The following is an 18103-nucleotide window of genomic DNA, read 5'->3' as shown; positions in this document are numbered from 1 at the left end:
CTCCATACAACCAACCCAAAAGGGCACTTTCTCATGACTTCGCGATCAAATCCAGTTCTAACGCTTGCCTGTGCTGACTAACGACGCCTAGCTCTCGCCAACCTTTTTCATCTGTTGTTCCTCACAGGAACACACTGCCAGTACAAGGGCAGGGACATCCTTTTTCCACTTCAAAAAACCTAAGACCCAGCTCTTAGAGAACATCTACTCTCATAGTGAACCTGTTAAAAAACAGTGTACCTAATGTTTTTTAAACTGTCCTAAAATCAGGAGAATTGTTCTAAAACTTACTGTTACCATGTTGGTCGCTTTTGGTTAGCGTCAGCCAAATGTAATGTAATGTAAATTATATCCACAGGGCTTCAACGAACCAGCCTGGGGCTGCACACTTCTCAGTTTATGAGCCGACACTGGGAGGAGCCAGGGCAACCCCAGCACCAAGGCTCCATTAAGCCAAGCTAAATGAGTGCAGCATTAAGCTGGCACGTTTGGTTAATGTGTCATGTTAAAATGTAATCTGGTCTAAAGACACAGCAATATAAACCAGTCTGTATTACCAATAAGCCTTCAGTCTTATTAACCACAGGGACTTTTGTGGAATGTGTTGATAGTGTGTGTGTGTGTGTGTGTGTGTGTGTGTGTGTGTGTGTGTGTGTGTGTGTGTGTGTGTACTTAACTAATAAGTGATGAAACGGATGGCAACTGTTTAAAGAAGTTCAAGGCAAATTAACGTGCAGGGTGAATTTCTTTCATCCCTCCTGCTTCCTCTACCCCCTCTCACATCTATTCCTCCTCACTTAGTTCTCCCTCGGCCTCTCTTAGGCCCTAACGGGTGGAAGATCCGTTACCCGGTAAGTAACGGGGTGGAAGATCCGTTACCCGGTAAGTGAAAGTGACGGATGAAGTCCCTTTCTTCCCCCTTCCACCAGCACCTCCACCTCACCAGAGACCGGGCTGCCTGGGACCAGCGGGCCGATCTCACACACCACGCTGGAACAAGAGAGAGAGAGACAAGAGAGAAAAACAACATCTACTGTTAAAAAGACAACATCTTCAGTTAAAAAGACAACATCTACTGTTAAAAAGACATCTACTGTTAAAAAGACAACATCTACTGTTAAAAAGACTACATATACTGTTAAAAAGACATCTACTGTTAAAAAGACAACATATACTGTTAAAAAGTAAAAGACAACATCTACTCTTAAAAAGACAACATCTACTGTTAAAAAGACTGCATCTACTATTAAAAAGACATCTACTGTTAAAAAGACAACATCTACTGTTAAAAAGTAAAAGACAACATATACTGTTAAAAAGTAAAAGACAACATCTACTGTTAAAAAGACAACATCTGCACATGTTCTGATACCTTTCCTTTAAATCAAATTTCACTGTGAGTGAGTGAGTGAGTAAGTGAGTGAGTGACAGAGAGAGAGAGAGAGAGAGAGTGTGAGTGAGTGAGTGAGTGACAGAGAGAGAGTGAGAGAGAGTGAGTGTGAGAGAGAGAGAGAGAGAGAGAGAGAGAGAGAGAGAGAGAGAGAGAGAGGCGCGGGTAAAGAGCAGTAACACAATGAGGGATTGTAACCCAGGGTAACACCAAGCTGCCCACCAACTACCCAAGAAGTTGCTGTCTACTGTTTGCACCACGGCCCCTGAAATCAATAGCGCTCACCTTCTCCTAAGAGAACAGAGGTGGTGTGCAGTGAGTGCTAATGTGGGCCTGACCCAGCTGCTCAACTCCAGCCTTCACGTGTGAAAACAAGACCAAGTGGACCAAGTGGACCAAGTGGACACCTCAGCTTAAGAGCTTTGGCTGAGACGTGGAACTGGCTGGATGAGAACTGCATTGGGCGTTTCTGCAAGTCAACATGTCCGTGCCACATCAGCAAACCAGCAACTTAGCAAACAGATCAGCACCTGCTGTGTGGAATCACCCTCATTCCCCAACAACACGGTGACATGGACAAACGACCCAATTCATCCATCAAACTCCCTCAGTGACTTGGGGAAAAAACAGAATTGATGAAGTCTGTGACTGTAAGCAGACTGCAGTCCATACTTTGCCGCTTATTAAAAGCTGCGTCCTAAATTCCCCCCTCCTGTGTGCATCCATATGGTGCCCCAACACATGTCAAGGGGGGCAGGTTCTTTTTGCCATTGATTTGTAGTTTGGGAGGCAGAAATAACATTACTGGCAGCAGGAGAGGGGACCACCGCAAGAAGTAGCCCACACAGCAGTCAGTCGAGAGCAGGTGCGCACACCTGCCATATGGCCTCCATCCCACTCCTCTGGGAGGGGGGAAGATGCAAACGGTAAAGCTCACACATCTGACACGGAAAAGGGAAGTGGACCAGTGAGGTGGTGGTGGGGGTGGGTGGGTGGTGGGGTGGGGTGTTTACCTGGTGGAGACGGAGTAGTGTTGGTCCAGGTGCACGCATGGAACTCTGGCCACCGTGATCTTCTTGATGTCCTCTTTGTGGATGCCCAGGTTGGAGCCTTTGATGGTGACGGCAATCCCCCCCTCCAGAGGTCCATATTGAGGGATAATCTGCACAAAATGAGGGGGGGGGGGGAATAAATCAGAAATGCCACATGCAATGTTTCATACTGCCTTGGGTGGGTTAATGGAGTTATTGCAAGTCGTTGGCTTGCTTTTGTTCAGAGGCCGAGTGATGTCAACTCTCCTGTTAACCTCAAGCTTGAACCATCACAGGTAAAAATCTGAACTGAAATCACTGAAAGGGTATTAAGGGTACATCACCTCAGTTATTAAGCAGCTGACGAAATAAGACAATAATCAAAATGAAACTTCAAAGTAATTTAATACAAGTCCTGTGGGAGGTCAACCAGGGCATGAATATGCTGGAGCTCTGCATGTTGCCATCGTTTCAACTCACTTCTGTGATTTTGGGGTTTGGACACGGCAGAGACTCGTCCGTCGAGCACAGCTCCTTGTAGACGCAGGTTCGCTTGGCGGCGCACCACACGCACTGGTACTTGCTTTGGTCGGCGTTCCGGCACAGACTGCAGTCTTCCCGGCCCCGAGAGCAGTTATATAAGGTGACTGCACGTGGATGGACACAAATTGAGGACACGTTAAGACAGGACAATGAGGGATTAAGGTCACTGAAGCCCATCTACTTAAAAAGCAAACAGCGTTTCCTCTGCCAAGATATGTGTAAAGAGCAGTAGTCCACTCATTAGAATACAGGTTGCAATTTCATGTGATAACTCAGGCTCTGGGCTAATGATCTCAGTTTCTAGGACTCTGCCAGTCACACCAATTTATAGTATTTCCATGTATGAGGGTGATACAGGCAATGCTCTCAGCTGAGTGACTAGAGGTTCTTATCAAAGACTACAGAGCATAACAAAGAGTGCAGAAATATGATTTTGTAATCTTACATTCTTCACACTGATTAACAGCAGGTACTATGTGGAACACTTGCTGATTACAGGAGAGCACAGAAACAAGTCTGGCTACTTCCAACATTCTGCAATTACATGTCAACACCACAAAATAGCCCAAAACGTCCCAGTGATCTTCGTACAACATCCTGTAGAGTGAAACCTACCATTAAGCAAGCTGTCGATCTTCCTCCCTGAGTATTTATCTTTCACATGAAAGAGAACGCTGGTTTCATGTGCTTTGTCATAAGAAAACTGCAAGGAGAGAACAGAGAGAATATCGGGAGTGAGTGAGCAATCGAGCACAAGCAGGGCCCCCATATTTGTTTGGACTCCTCAGCCCACGACGATGGTTGAAAAAGATCATCTTTCATTTCTACAGGCAGCACTTTTTGCTTGCTTTCTTCTCTCTGTGCCGCGATCCCTTTGAATACACTTGGCAGGCGCTCAGCCTCACAGCTAAAGAATTCAGCGCAAAACAAGACTGTAGCTGGGGGCGGCTTCCCTTTTGCTGCAAGGAGCAAAATGTTTTTTTTTTACCTTTTCTATTCATTTCCATTTGTAAGGAAGTAAAAGCACAAAAGCAGTGGGAGCCACACACACACACACACACACACACGTGGGAGCAGATGATCTCATGAGACGGCATGTAAGGCTGGGGAGTGTGACCAGCAGGGGGTGTCAGACGGTCTTGCACCTTAAATAACCACTACTTCTCATAGGTGAAGCAGGACTCTGGCCTTAAATGACCACTACTTTTCATTGTGTACGGTATAAATGTGCACCCAGTCAGTGAACGTGTCTTTGCCATAAGGACTGACCTCCGCTACACAAATGCCTTGCCAAGGACCATTACCTTCAATGTAGACAAAATAACTCAAAATCTAAACACACTGACTTCATCCAACAGTATAACTCTGTGTGCGGTGGTTCCAGCACACCAACGCTCACTGCACGCTACAGTAGAATTCTGTCTGAGGGAGGTTAGTCAGGGCTTGGTCTCTAACCACAGCACTTCCTGATTAGCAGTGATTCCCTTTGCAAACGTGCATGGGCATGACTACCTGATGATCTGTGGATCACGAGCCTCACCTCATATCCAGAGAAAAGGTAGAACGGTCCACCTTCCCACTTGACCTCCTCCTCGGTGTGGGTCATCAGGTCTGTGCCGATGGTGAACTCATGATTCTGGTATGTGTATGGGAGGGAATCCAGTGAAACATTAAAATGTCAAGGTGAAGGAATGCATTGCTCATGCTCAGAAGGACAGTGAATGGCCTCAGAGTGCTCATGGGAGATTCCTTTTGGAAGCACAGCACACCATGAGCCTCCAAATCCAACCACTTTCCCTCACAATCCTGCTTTGCTGTGGTGTGGATATGTTCTCACAGTGCATAATGAGAGAGAGAGAGAGAGAGAGAGAGAGAGAGAGAGAGAGAGAGAGAGAGAGAGAGAGAGAGAGAGAGAGAGAGAGAGACAGTAGAACAAAAGACAGAAAGAAGTATTGACCGCTAACAATTCTGTATGAGCGATCTTGTGCTTTTTGGAATGCCCTCAGCACAGAGTTGTAGTTTTGCAGAGTGAGTCTCCCCTATTCCACACAATGGAAATGTGCTGAAAAACATATCAAATGAAAGTGCAATTCAGTGGTGAGACTCACCTTGTATGGGTCAAGCTTGATTCCCTCAAAGCTGATCTGGGTTTTGTAGCCGACAGGAATGAGGATTGGGTCGGGGTTCTCACCCTCGACAGTTTGCTCCTCGTGGGGAATGGGAAGAGGATGGGAGCTTGCTTGTGTGTGTGTATGTGTGTGTGTGTGTGTGTGTGTGTGCGTGGCTTGTTTGTGTGTGTGTGTGTGTGTGTGTGTGTATTGCTTGTGTGTGTGTGTGTGTGTGTGTGTGTGTGTGTGTGTGTGTGTGTGTGTGTGTGTGTGTGTGTGTGTATTTTCCCTTCACTTGTTTGTGTGTGTGGTTGTACCAGTGTGTGTATGTAATTGTATTTTCGGCTTTCATTCGTGTGTGTGTATGTATGTATGTGTATTTTCGGAGCGCTTGCTTGTTTGTGTGTGTGTGTGTGTGTGTGTGTGTGTGTGTGTGTGTGTGTGTATTTTCGGAGCGCTTGCTTGTTTGTGTGTGTGTGTGTGTGTGTGTGTGTGTGTGTGTGTGTGCGTGTGCGTTTTGCAACCCAAGAGCTGCTGTTTTCTCCGACCCAAGAATGTTTCACAGCCATGACATTCTGAGTGCCATGAGTCATTAATGCATTACAAACTCTACTATTCACAGCACTCACTAAATAAATACATACATACATACATAAATAAATAAATAAACAAAAACCCAACCCCAGCACCCTTGCCATGGCCTGGCTCTTTCTCCCCAATACAAGCATTCATTTGTGCAGAAGGGAAAGAAGTGAAGAGAGCTGGCGCTTCAGATGGCTGGGAAAAGCAGCGTGTCCTACTTGTTTGTGTCGGATGATGTTTGGGTCGGTGTCCTGATCGTTCATGTCGCTGCATGTGTGGTCTCGCGTGTTCCACTGACAGCCCCAGATGCTGCTGACACAGGACAGGCACCTGGGGAGAGGGGGGTGTAGGTGCGTGGGTTTGTAATTATATCTCTCAGAGTGTATTAATATTGAGAGCAAAAGAAATCTTCCAAACATCTCCTGAACAAAACCCAAAGCCATTCATCAGATGTTTCGTCTAAAGGAATACGGGGGAACAGGGGCAGAAGAAAGATTGACTTTCATTTTGATGAATGAAGAGGAAAGTAAAGCAAGAAAAACAGATAACAAAAACTGCTAGGGGTCTCTAAAGAAGCGTATTCAATTCTTACAGCAGTCATGCATCATAGTGTATGAATAAAATGGAGGCCTTACACATGTACATTTATTTATGAATATGTTTATATGCATCCCTGTATTCATTACACCTGCAATCGTCAGCACAAACACCTGGATGCTGACACAACAGGAGGGTAGGGGGGGGTGTGGGTGTGATGGGGCAACTCACGGGGTGTTCTTTGCCTTGTGAATGGTTGCTGCGCAGTTGTAGAATTTGTACTCGCTGGAAGCCACCTCCACCGTTGAGTTCACAAAGACCTTCACAGGCACGGCCACGAAATCTGCAAAACAGAAGACACGCGTGAGGACGGCCATCTGCAGAACAGAAGACGTCGTCATCGGGCCATGTGGGAAGGGCTGCCGCTGCTGCCACACAGGGACGGCTCATGGGTGGGAAGGTCAGGCAGGCTGCAGGTCACCATGGAGGCCATGTGCCCTTGGGAAGGAGGTGTGCACACTGCTGCATGGCCGATTAGGGATGGAGTCCCAGATAGATGAAGGGACATGACCTTGGTAACACAGGCTCAGGACATTTTAATGTGCAGGGTGGGATGGCACCTGCCGGCTCAGGCAATAAGAGGCTGCAGGTCACCATGGAGGGGCATTTAAATCCACCGCAGCCGACACAGGCCAATAAAGAGACATTTTAATCTGCCCTTGGAGAAGGAGCCGAAGGAGCAGGTGACACAGGCAGGCGGTCAGCATGGCATTTTAATCCACCTGCGATGCTGGGCACCTGCAGGGACACAGGATGTTGATGTCCACCTGCAGGTGAAGCAGATAGATAGATAGATACTTTATTGATCCCCAGGTAACACAGGCCAATAAGAGAGACATTTTAATCCACCTGCAGGTGACACAGGCCCATAAGAGAGACATTTTAAATCTCCAATTTCATAATCTGTAAAATAGTTTCAGACGTATTGATTATGGGGATCTCCAAGGTGATGAATCCATGCAATAAAATGCTCAGATTCTTCTCTGACTATTGCTCTGGTACTGTGATTGTATAATCAAATCTTTATTCCATTAAATAACCCAATACACCCATAAAAAACCCATACACAGCATGCAGTGTCCTCAGGGAAACCTTGCAAAAACGATTAAGCTCTACTAAGGAGGACGATTGAGCAATGAGTATGCATTATGTGTATGCATTATGAGTATGCATTATGAGTATGCATTATGTGTATGCATTATGAGTATGCATTATGAGTATGCATTATGAGTATGCATTATGAGTATGGTATGCATTATGTGTATGCATTATGAGTATGCATTATGAGTATGCATTATGTGTATGCATTATGAGTATGCATACTCATAATGAGTATGCATTATGTGTATGCATTATGAGTATGCATTATGAGTATGCATTATGAGTATGCTGATTGACTACTACCTGCTGAGTCTTTCTGCAGCTGAGGTTCGGGGGATGGAAAGAGACGATTTTGACGCACTGCTGCTTGGGGCTCCACAGCCAGCCGTTTCTCTCCTCAGCACGGCGGCAGTCTGACCTCCTGGTGCACCTATTTTACAAATGGCCATTAGCCTGGGCAATCCATCCAGTGGTGCTGCAATCTGCAGGCTCTGCTAAAGAACTTCTATCTTGAGCCAGGTCGGGGCCAAGAGCCTACTGCTGTTCATGGCGCACGTCATGCGCAGTCCTTACCTGCCCTCCAGCACGCACCAACCACAGTACGGGTCTCTTAGCCCCGCACATGACTGGCAGTCTTTCTTTAGATCACAGGCCTGCACAGGAACCTTGGTGATCTGTGGGACAACAGTCAAGTATCAGCAGGACACCAGGACACCCATATACTATATACTATACTACAGGAACTTTGGTGATCTGTGGGACAACAGCCAAGTATTAGCAGGACACCCACAGAAAGGTCACAGGACTTGACAAAAACATTTGATTAAAACACTAACTTGTTTCTCAGACTTTCCATTAAACAAAACAGACAGCAGGCCTCAGGGGAGCCATCAACAACAAAACAACAGTTCCACCAGCCAACACAATGTCAACTGCAGCCACAACAATTTACACATTTACAAAAATAGAGAGTTTGCAGCAATAAAATACTTAGAGATGTGGTATATCTCTTACCTTTTTCTTGGTTGTGATGTACAGGTGGCTCAGGCTTGTGTCAAAAAAGAGGTTCTTATTAACAGCATCACCAGTTGTGTCGCCGGGACCCCTGTTGTACACCTCTGGGTATGGGTAGCCTGACACATGCAGCTGGAGGCGGACAAGCACTCGGTCAAATGAACGTTCAGAGTAAATTTGGTCTCAGTCAACAGAACATAACTAAAAATCAAACCCATGAAATGAGGTGCGCACAGTATTATCTGTGAGGGTCTGCTATAGCGACTCCTAAGAGACGCTCTAGTTAAGTCCCTGATTAGAGAGCTTTATTGTCTTATAGTGGCTCCCCTCTGAGCCTTAATGTTTATTGGTGGTTCACCGGTGCATTATCCTAAAACCTCCAAACTACGTCTCTAATACCACTGACGCCTGTTGCAAACGGGTGACCTCAGATTACCTGTGAAAGCATTTTATGTGTTTTTATGGCAAGTTAAATATCCAACATCAAACTCAAGTGTCTGAGTGAAACTGAAAGTCCTCCATGCTTAAAAAGAGCAGACATCAACTGACAGGGGATCACAGACAGCAACAAACAACATCAGATTACTAAAATACATAATCACTGACATCACAGATAGCAACAAACAACATCAGATTGTGCCTGAAATACATAATCACTGACATCACAGATAGCAACAAACAACATCAGATTACTAAAATACATAATGACCGACATCACGTTTACCTTGAACAGCTCTCCAACAGAGTTGCCTAAGAAGGCTATGGTGTGGTCATGCTCCACAGCGATGGCCACAGCAGTCAACTGTCCTTTCCGTGTGTAGATCGCTTCAGCCTTCAAGGCAAATGCTGGCTTGCTGGCCAGGGGGGAGGGCAGAAAGTCTGCACCACACTTATACTGAGTCACGATATCTTTCTGCAAACGACAGAAACGACAACCTTAATTGTACCTTACAAAATACCATGAAAACTAGCCTGTCTCAGCATATTATTACAATAGCATGATAACTAGCCTGTCTCAGATATATATATATATATAATATTATTACAACAGAGTTCAACTTACGTCCCGCGTAATACACAAGTCATCTGGTAAGTAAGGAATATCCACTGCAGGTTTCCCGATAATCTTTCCTGAGCTACTGTAGCAGGCACCAATGATTTCCACTATTCTCTTGTTGATGTTGTTCAGGGGGTACAAGCACAAGGCTGACTCGGTCTCATCCTCGTCAGGGCTGGCCACCACAAACAACACCTTGTCCCAGGAGAGGACGTTGCCGTACGAGCCGGACTCGGACAGGCTGCGGGCCAGCTCTTTCCCAGGGCTTGCCACATAGGCTGCCTGCACCTTGTTGAAGCGGTTGTCGGGGCCACAGTTGAGCTGCAACTCTGTGTACGAGTAGTAGTTGGCATCCTCCTCACAAAGGCGTGATATAAAAGTGAAGTTCTTATTGTCAGTGCCACCCATTGTCCTCGAAAAAAGGAAGTAGACGAAGCCTTGGTCCTTGAAGGTGTAGCGGAAGTCGTGCAAGTACTTGTGCACGAATGCCCTGGCCTGCAGAGTAGAGGCTTCCACGACGCTCTCGAAAGCCACCCACTCGCCGTAGTTCTGCAATATCCGCGTGCTGATGAGCTTGGAACTGTCCAGGCTGCCATAGCCTTTGCCCACCAGAAACACGGTGAAGTTGTTCCCCGAGATGAAGAGGTGAGACATCACGCCCACCACCGACACGCCGTCCTCGATGCTGGCCACATAGGTCCTCTCTCCCTTGCTGTCGCTGTAGTAGAGCAGCTGGTTAATATTGCTCAGGTGGACCAGCGAGCAGATGCCCCTGTAGACGCTGCCGCAGACGATGAGCGAGTTGTTGGAGGGGTTGACCAACAGCAGTTTGTTTGTGTTGTTGGTGTCTACGGGATCACGGCACGGACTGCCGTTGATGGGGGGCGTGCAGGTGCGCCGGTCCTTCTTGGGCCCCGTCTCGGCCTTCTGCTCTTTGGTCAACGCGTCGTCCAGCTGGTAGATGGCGTTGACCGCTCCCACGTACACGCGGCCCGTGCGGGGGTCCTGCACCACGTTGTTGATGGGCGTCTCTGAGGTGAACTCTGGGAACTCGCCTCCTGGCAGCAGGCGAAGGAGAGCCAAAGCAGGAGCAGAGATGCCCTCGCCACGCTCGACATGTCTACGAGACCAATTCACGGGAAATCAGTCAGAAATACATACACGCTCAACATGTCTACGAGACCAATACACGGGAAATTAGTCAGAAATACATACACGCTCAACATGTCTACGAGACCAATACACGGGAAATTAGTCAGAAATACATACACGCTCAACATGTCTACGAGACCAATACACGAGAAATCAGTCAGAAATACATACACGCTCAACATGTCTACGAGACCAATACACGGAAATCAGTCAGAAATACATACCCGCCAACACACGACCAATACACAACATGTACATACACAGCCAACATGAGACCAATACACGGGAAATCAGTCAGAAATACATACACGCTCAACATGTCTACGAGACAAAGGGGGAAATCGATCAGAAAAAGTCCTACAGAAATATTAGCAGGCAAAGAAATCTAGAGAATCAACACAATCACTGTTCAAAGTGCATGAAGCTGAAATGATTCAAATGAAACCCACCTATGACCAAAACTCATGCACACTTATTTTGATACATTAGTCATTTGTTTGACAGATCAAGCCAAAAAAAGTGAGAAAGCACGAGAGACTACAACAGATAAAAAGAGAGAGAGAGAGGGAGACACAGGCAGACAGACAAACAGAAAGAAAGAATGAGAGAGAGAGGGTTGAGTGACAGATTGGGGAGGAGAGAAGCATCTCTGGGATCTTTTAAGAACAACTCTGAATGTAGACAACACCAACACTGTGAGCAAACAAAAACAATTTCACAAAAAATATTCCTTGTGCCTGTGGTGCAAAAATGAAATGGCACAGCTTGTATTATGAAGTTTAATATGTCTGTAAGGCAACACGGGTCGCCATCACTCTCCAGACCACCTGAGCCTGTGGGTTTCAGGTGGCACTTTGCGTTCTCAGTAGGGAAGTGTCCCCCTCCTAATTTCAGCCACATTGTCAGGCCCTGAGACACCTCTGTCAAATTGAAAACCCCTGATGGAGTTTCCCAGTGGGCAGCTATGAATGGCTGTTATATTATGTTAACCTTCTTTGCCTCAGAGCACTTAGTGGGGAGACGACTGATTATACATTTGCCCTGTGGGCCCAGTTCATTTCAGGTTGGATTCACATTTACATACAAGTGCCTGTCCCACTTTATTGCCCGATGTTCCTCAATCCACCGCCCCCCCACCCCAACAAATGCACAAGGATCTTCCATTTCAAAATCCATTTCTCTAGGTAAATGTATCTGCCCTATTTAATTCACAGGCTTAAATGGTTTCATTTAAAACTGAAACAGGGATGCAAACTAGTTTCATGCAGAACTTTTCTTGACTAACTCCCGCTGGATAAGCCTGAAGATAACTGGTGGCCCTAACGTCACAGAAACATACACACCATTTTCTGTGTCTGTCATATCAAGTACGGCGAGCTTCTGACGGATTTGATTTTGAATGTGCAAGTAATTCAATACTAGAGCTGTGGCTATGAAACAAGTGGGCTTAGGTGGATGGATGACCATTGGCTGCTTGCATCATGGACATTTGTGATTCAATTACTGTGACACATCTGCTTATTCCTCTTCAAGGTCATGACCCCTTCGCTTAGCCAATATCAATCACTGACCAGCGGCGCAGCTGAATGAAAACAAGTGAGGGCATACCGAACGTTCACTAACCCGTCTGATTAAGCGGGGCCTCATTAATCTAAATTGTTTTGGAAAATGTAATCAGTGTCACAACACAAATGTGACATTTGAATAAAATGGTTACGCAGGCAGAGGTGCTCTATTGGTCATCAAGTCTTCAGAACAGAAATTGGTTCACCGAAGATGAGGACAAGCAGACGAGCTATTTGCATAATCCATTTGATCAGAAAGAAATTGTATGTTCGAGACCAGCCTAATACCATTCCCAAATGTCACATGACAACTGTTAGAATTAAAAGCGCTCTTGAATTTTCCCTTGGCGATCAATAAAGTATCTATCTATCTATCTATCTATCTATCTATCTATCTATCTCTTCTATGGGGGCACTTTCCCACAGTTTCACAAAATTCTCTTTCAAGTCAAAACATAACGCAGAAAGCAAGCAAAGATATGAGCACAGAAATGTCTTGTTCTGTTGAGAAAAGACAGGAATGTAAATCTAGTGACTTGCACAACTTCAAAGAATATTTTGTGTATTCATACAAAGCTATTCCTGACTAAAAAGAAATTCCTTAGAACTCGATATTGGTCACTCCATTAAAAAAATGGAATCCTGAACACTTTTCAAAGACATGTTCCCACTTTGCCCCAGATGCTTTCTCATTCCTTTCATTACTTGTTCACACCTTTATATCTGTGACACCAGAGTTCAAGATGCTTCCAAAACCTTCAGGGGGTAAACCAGTACAATACAACAGGGAAACGGAAGCCTTCTTCTGCCCAAGTGGGCCACACACACACACGACTGAATACAAACTTCTCTGAATTTAGCATGTTACCCTAAAGCTAGCAACAGCCCCTAATGGGCACAGATAAATAATAATGAAATGGCCTGGTCACTAATGAGCCCGGCACATCTGGAGAACACAGCCTCAGAAAACCCTGAATGTGAAATTCTAATGGTGTTGGAGAATGAAGGCGAGAGAGAGAGAAAGCCTTACCTCGAGGAACAGAACAGAACGGAGAACTACTCTCATTAGTGCTCGTTAATGCAGACGCACGTTTAGCTAAGCAGGTTGAGAGGAGAGCGCCAGTCTCTCCGGATGTCTGAAGACACACACACACACACACACACACACACACACACACACACACACACACACACACACCTGAAATATGAGACAAGATACGACATGCTCCCTCTAAGCTGCGAGATACAGACAGTTCTTCATCCTGGGGAGGCGAAGATGTGTCTAAACAAGCCAGGAAAAAAAAACCTAAAACCTACTGAAAAGGAGAGAGGGGGGGCAGAGAGGGGGGGGGGGGCAGGAGACGGGGGGGGGTCAGGAGACGGCTGAGGGAGGGAAAGTGAAGTAGTGCCCACTGAGTAACCAGCACTATGTCTGTGTGCTTGGTCAACATTAAACCCCATTAAGGGCTAACACAAAGCTGTGGACAGCGACTTCCAGTCAGATCTGTTCCTGAGACCGATGCCATGCATTGATGGACCCCTCCTTGCCCACATAAGGAAGTCAAGTGAGTATTAAGGAAGTGAGAATGGTTGATGAGTCAGCCTCCAGGGCACAGGCGCTGACTCCTTTAACAGCATGTAATGCTTCTGAAACATCTCTGATGGCAACTGTCTTTGACTTACGCCAGCACTTAGATACACATTGACATATAGATCACATCCACTTTTGAAAACCTAACACACCAGCCAGCACTTATGCACTTGATTGTACATGGAGATAATGTAATGTTTACGTTTAGCTTCATAGATGAATAAAAGCTAAAGTAAGCTTGGAAAAGCTGAAGCCATTAAACAGGGATCCTCCCTGAGAGAGGTGGGGGTGAAGGGACAGTTAACCCTTTGGCTTCCAGCTGGAGCGTTCATCTTGCAGCGTAATTAAAAATGTACAGTCCATGGAAAAGTGGGTTAGTGTCACACAATGAAATTCATTGTGAATGAATGCTTCCACATGGAACGCTCATAATGAGCCTCTTCCTTTTTTTTTTTTTTTTGTAAACGGCCCAAAACATAAAGGGGAAAGGCAAATGTCATTCAGAGCAGGAACCCAAACTGCCTACAGTCGCAGGCAGGAGAAAATTGTTTTAGAAGTGCTTAGGAAAGCTCGTGTGACAACGGCAATCCAATTTCCATATGAACAATTACCCCGCCGTCAGGCCTGGCAGTTCATTTATTTCAATTTGACTGACTCGGAGGCCGCCTCGCCTCGCCTCGCCCTGGCAGGAGGCAGGAGGCCCAGCCATTGTGCGGCTGAAACAGCTCTTGCCGAGCGAGTTAGCGGGGGCACAGCTGTCCTGACGGAGTGTAAACTGCACCCCCAAGTGCAGACACAAACACTCCCTGGAGATGAGGGGGAGAGACACACACATCCGAAGGAGGTTTACAAATGTACATCACAAATGACCAGCGTGAGCTCATTTGTTTAGGTGTGTGCGTGTGCTTGTGTGTGCGTGTGAGTGAGTGAGGATGGAGAGAGTTTGCGCGTGCATATGATTTGTTTTGGAGGTCTCATGGATCAGGATGCTCTGGCAGCATGTCACTCCAAGCCTTTCTGTCTATGTGTGGCCTCTTTATCAGAGTCTAGAGTGTTGACAGTCTTTCTCTCTCACCAAAAGTGGCTCCACCCCTTTTCCTACTGCTGTTCCCCTGTTGCCATCTGGGAAGTGTATTCAAGCAAAAAACAAACCAAATATACCACACACACACACACAAAACAAAGACTGGGATGATCTCCAGTGTGCTCTGGCTCTACCATGCCTGGATGAGTTGTTGTTCCACAGGCATGATGTGGCCATTCTGCTATGGACACAGCTGGCCTGAGCAAAACACTATTAAACGCAGGACTGGATGAAGAGCAGAAATCTCTCCCTTGCTCTCTCTCTCTCTCTCCCCTCGCTCTCTCACTCTCTAGACAGTCACACTTTCATAATTCAACTTTTGGTCATTGACAAACATTTTCATACTGCTGTACAATTAAGAAGTCAGAGACTGAGCAGAGGAGAAAATCCATTACACACCTTATTGGTCACAATGATTTACCACTGGGAGCATTAAGGCCAATGAGCCATGAAGGGATCTAATATGGTTTGGTTTCACTTCTCGGTTCCAGAGGTTCCAAGGGGAATACTGATCCTTCAACAACTCCATGTCATTCAACTGCAGAAGTCACCACTGTGTTTGTATTCCCCTTAGAACATAACAGCAGTCAACACACTATCCTAATGTTGTCAACACACTATCCTAATGTTGTCAACACACTATCCTAATGTTGTCAACACACTATCCTAATGTTGTCAACACACTATCCTAAAGTTGTCAACACACTATCCTAATGTTGTCAACACACTATCCTAAAGTTGTCAACACACTATCCTAATGTTGTCAACACACTATCCTAATGTTGTCAACACTCCATCATAATGTTACTAGTTTCAACACATTATCCTAATGTTGTCAACACATTATCCTAATGTTGTCAACACACTATCCTAATGTTGTCAACACACCATCATAATGTTACTAGTTTCAACACACTATCCTAATGTTGTCAACACACTATCCTAATGTTGTCAAAACACTATCCTAATGTTGTTAGTTTCAACACACTATCCTAATGTTACTCGTTTCAACACACTATCCTAATGTTACTAGTTGCAACACACTATCCTAATGTTACTAGTTTCAACACACCATCATAATGTTATTAGTTTCAACACATTATCATAATGTTACTAGTTTTTTGCTCAAGATATTTGTTTTTCTTCAACACACAATACATTTTCTTGCCCATTTCAACTGCCCTAAAAAGGTCATGGCAGAACAATAATATTACAGGAATCTCTATATGGAACATCTGACATTTTACAGTAGAGCAGAAAAGTGGCCCCATTGTCGGTAGCAGCAGGCTTTGCTCACAGAGACGGGTGCAAGAGGTCAGGGTTGCGCCTGCTGCGATGAATGCATATCAGTCTTTTGCGGGGAGACATCTGCTTCTGGACAGCAGAGAAGCCAAACGGCTTACAGCTGGGACATCGACAATGACTCAACTCAGCGGATAACGTTTTCAGGAGCAGTTACATTACAGCCATGGCATAAATGGATGCATGAAATAAGACACAATGACAATAATGCTATGGTCACTGGCTTAAGAGGGTAGACGATAGACGACTGGCTGGTTGCTATGATACAAATGCCTGCAAAATTGGCTAATGGGGAGAGTGATCCGTTTAGCCATGTGAGGTATAATTGCAATGAAATCAAGTGAGTAGACAGCATCCTCTCAAAGCACCCATGGCCAATAAAAGGATTTGATCCAGGTACACTTGCTCTAGCTTCTCATTTGACTGGTTTAAGTGGTATTGTGTAATGCAATATGCTAATGCAATATGCTAAACCAATAAGCCAAAAAACTATCAAAATGTACTTCAAATGATAAAAACGGCCCCATGATGTCTTTCAAAACAACCCATGTCCAAAAATATGAACCACGAATTGGTTAAGCCATCACACATGGAAAAAGCCTCACTAAAGCCTGTGGTCTGCACAGGGCAGAGCTTTGGTAATGGCTAAACAAACACCATTATGTGGACTTGATGGCCTTGCTCATAGCACAGATCTGACTGGAGCACAGCTGGATTCCCAGTGGTCATCCTCAGCCTAATTAGGGCCCTTGGCCAGCACAAAGCCCTACACCTACTCCAGCATGCAGCCTTGGCTAGAAGTAGGTGGAGGCAACAGGTTTATGGGTGTTAGAACACACACAGCCAGGGGCCAGAGGGACCTCATTCTCTCTGTGCTGGCCAATTAAAAAAAAAAAAAAAAAAAAAAAAAAAAAAAAAAAAAAAAAAAAGAAAGATAATTAATGAGGCTAAGCAGAAGCCCTTGCCATCCGGCTGAGGCCACTTCTCTCTCTCTCTCTCTCTGCATGGACTTTGTGGTGGTGATCCTTGGCTCACACACACAGATATGAACGAATGAACACACACACACACACACACACACACAGTCACAGAGCCCACCAGTTGGAAGCGTGCAGACGCTCATTGAGTAGGAGCGAGTGATTCCGGTCCCGCGAGACAGGCCTGACCTTTTCTTCAAGATCAACACCCGTGCTCTCCCCGCTTTTCTACACGCTGTGGACTAGAGTGACCGCCTCTCCACATGGAAATGTCATCGCTTCAAATCTGCCAATCAATCTGCAGCGTCGCACTGCTGTTGCCTCATTAGCGTGTCAGATTGCTGTGTGACTATTTTAGAACTTCATTGGCTCCTGGTATCGCTAAGTATGCGATTTGAAAAACAATAACGCATGCACCATCCGAACTTCAGCCAGCAACACAGATCAAATTGAAATATCAGGCTCATCTAACAGCAAACTTCAAATAATATTCTGGAAGGAATATTATTTGATTAAACGAACCACTGGCTCCTAGAGAACAGAGCTCACTGACAAATTAGATTCAGACTCCGATGAAGTCACAGTAGTTTGCACAACTGAAGGATGTACATTTATTAGTGAGTTCCAGTCCCTTTTTTGTGTTCTAGAACTCTGTTGACCTTGAAATGAGGAGCACCTGATTGAGCTTTTTGCAGGAAGATGCACTTGGAACCCCATTTCTAGTGCACAAAACAGGACCACAATGACCCCGATCTCTCAATGTTTGTGTCTTCACCGGACATTTTGATCTTTAATTATATTATATATATTATATGCGATCCCTCTAGACTAGCCACACCTGGAACTGAGACTGGCCCGCCACTGATGCTGCTGTACTGTCCCGCTTGCTCATTGGCCCGCCACTGATGCTGCTGTACTGTCCCGCTTGCTCATTGGCTTGCAGATGTCTGTAGTGATACGGGTGACGATTGATGGGCTGGACGTGGAGGTTAATTAAGTCTGAAATCGG

General features: G+C 45.5%; 1 protein-coding gene across 1 annotated transcript in view; it reads right to left on the bottom strand.

The window, feature by feature from the left end:
• Positions 1-14981, bottom strand: part of plxnb2b (plexin b2b) — a 35547-nt gene extending 20566 nt beyond the window's left edge. The window contains 17 exon segments of the mRNA XM_048256180.1: positions 880-905; positions 908-990; positions 2404-2552; positions 2902-3068; positions 3580-3667; positions 4505-4600; positions 5073-5171; positions 5873-5984; positions 6423-6568; positions 6974-7018; positions 7656-7782; positions 7926-8026; positions 8367-8498; positions 9091-9279; positions 9430-10543; positions 14343-14537; positions 14950-14981. Of these exon segments, the coding sequence (XP_048112137.1) occupies positions 880-905; positions 908-990; positions 2404-2552; positions 2902-3068; positions 3580-3667; positions 4505-4600; positions 5073-5171; positions 5873-5984; positions 6423-6568; positions 6974-7018; positions 7656-7782; positions 7926-8026; positions 8367-8498; positions 9091-9279; positions 9430-10543; positions 14343-14537; positions 14950-14981 (2901 nt within the window).
• Between the last annotated feature and the right edge of the window lie 3122 nt (positions 14982-18103).

This window comes from Alosa alosa, chromosome 11, assembly GCF_017589495.1.
Source record: "Alosa alosa isolate M-15738 ecotype Scorff River chromosome 11, AALO_Geno_1.1, whole genome shotgun sequence".
Taxonomy (NCBI): Eukaryota; Metazoa; Chordata; class Actinopteri; order Clupeiformes; family Clupeidae; genus Alosa; species Alosa alosa.
The sequence above is the reverse complement of the archived record's forward strand: the minus strand, read 5'-3'. Positions and strand labels throughout refer to the sequence as shown.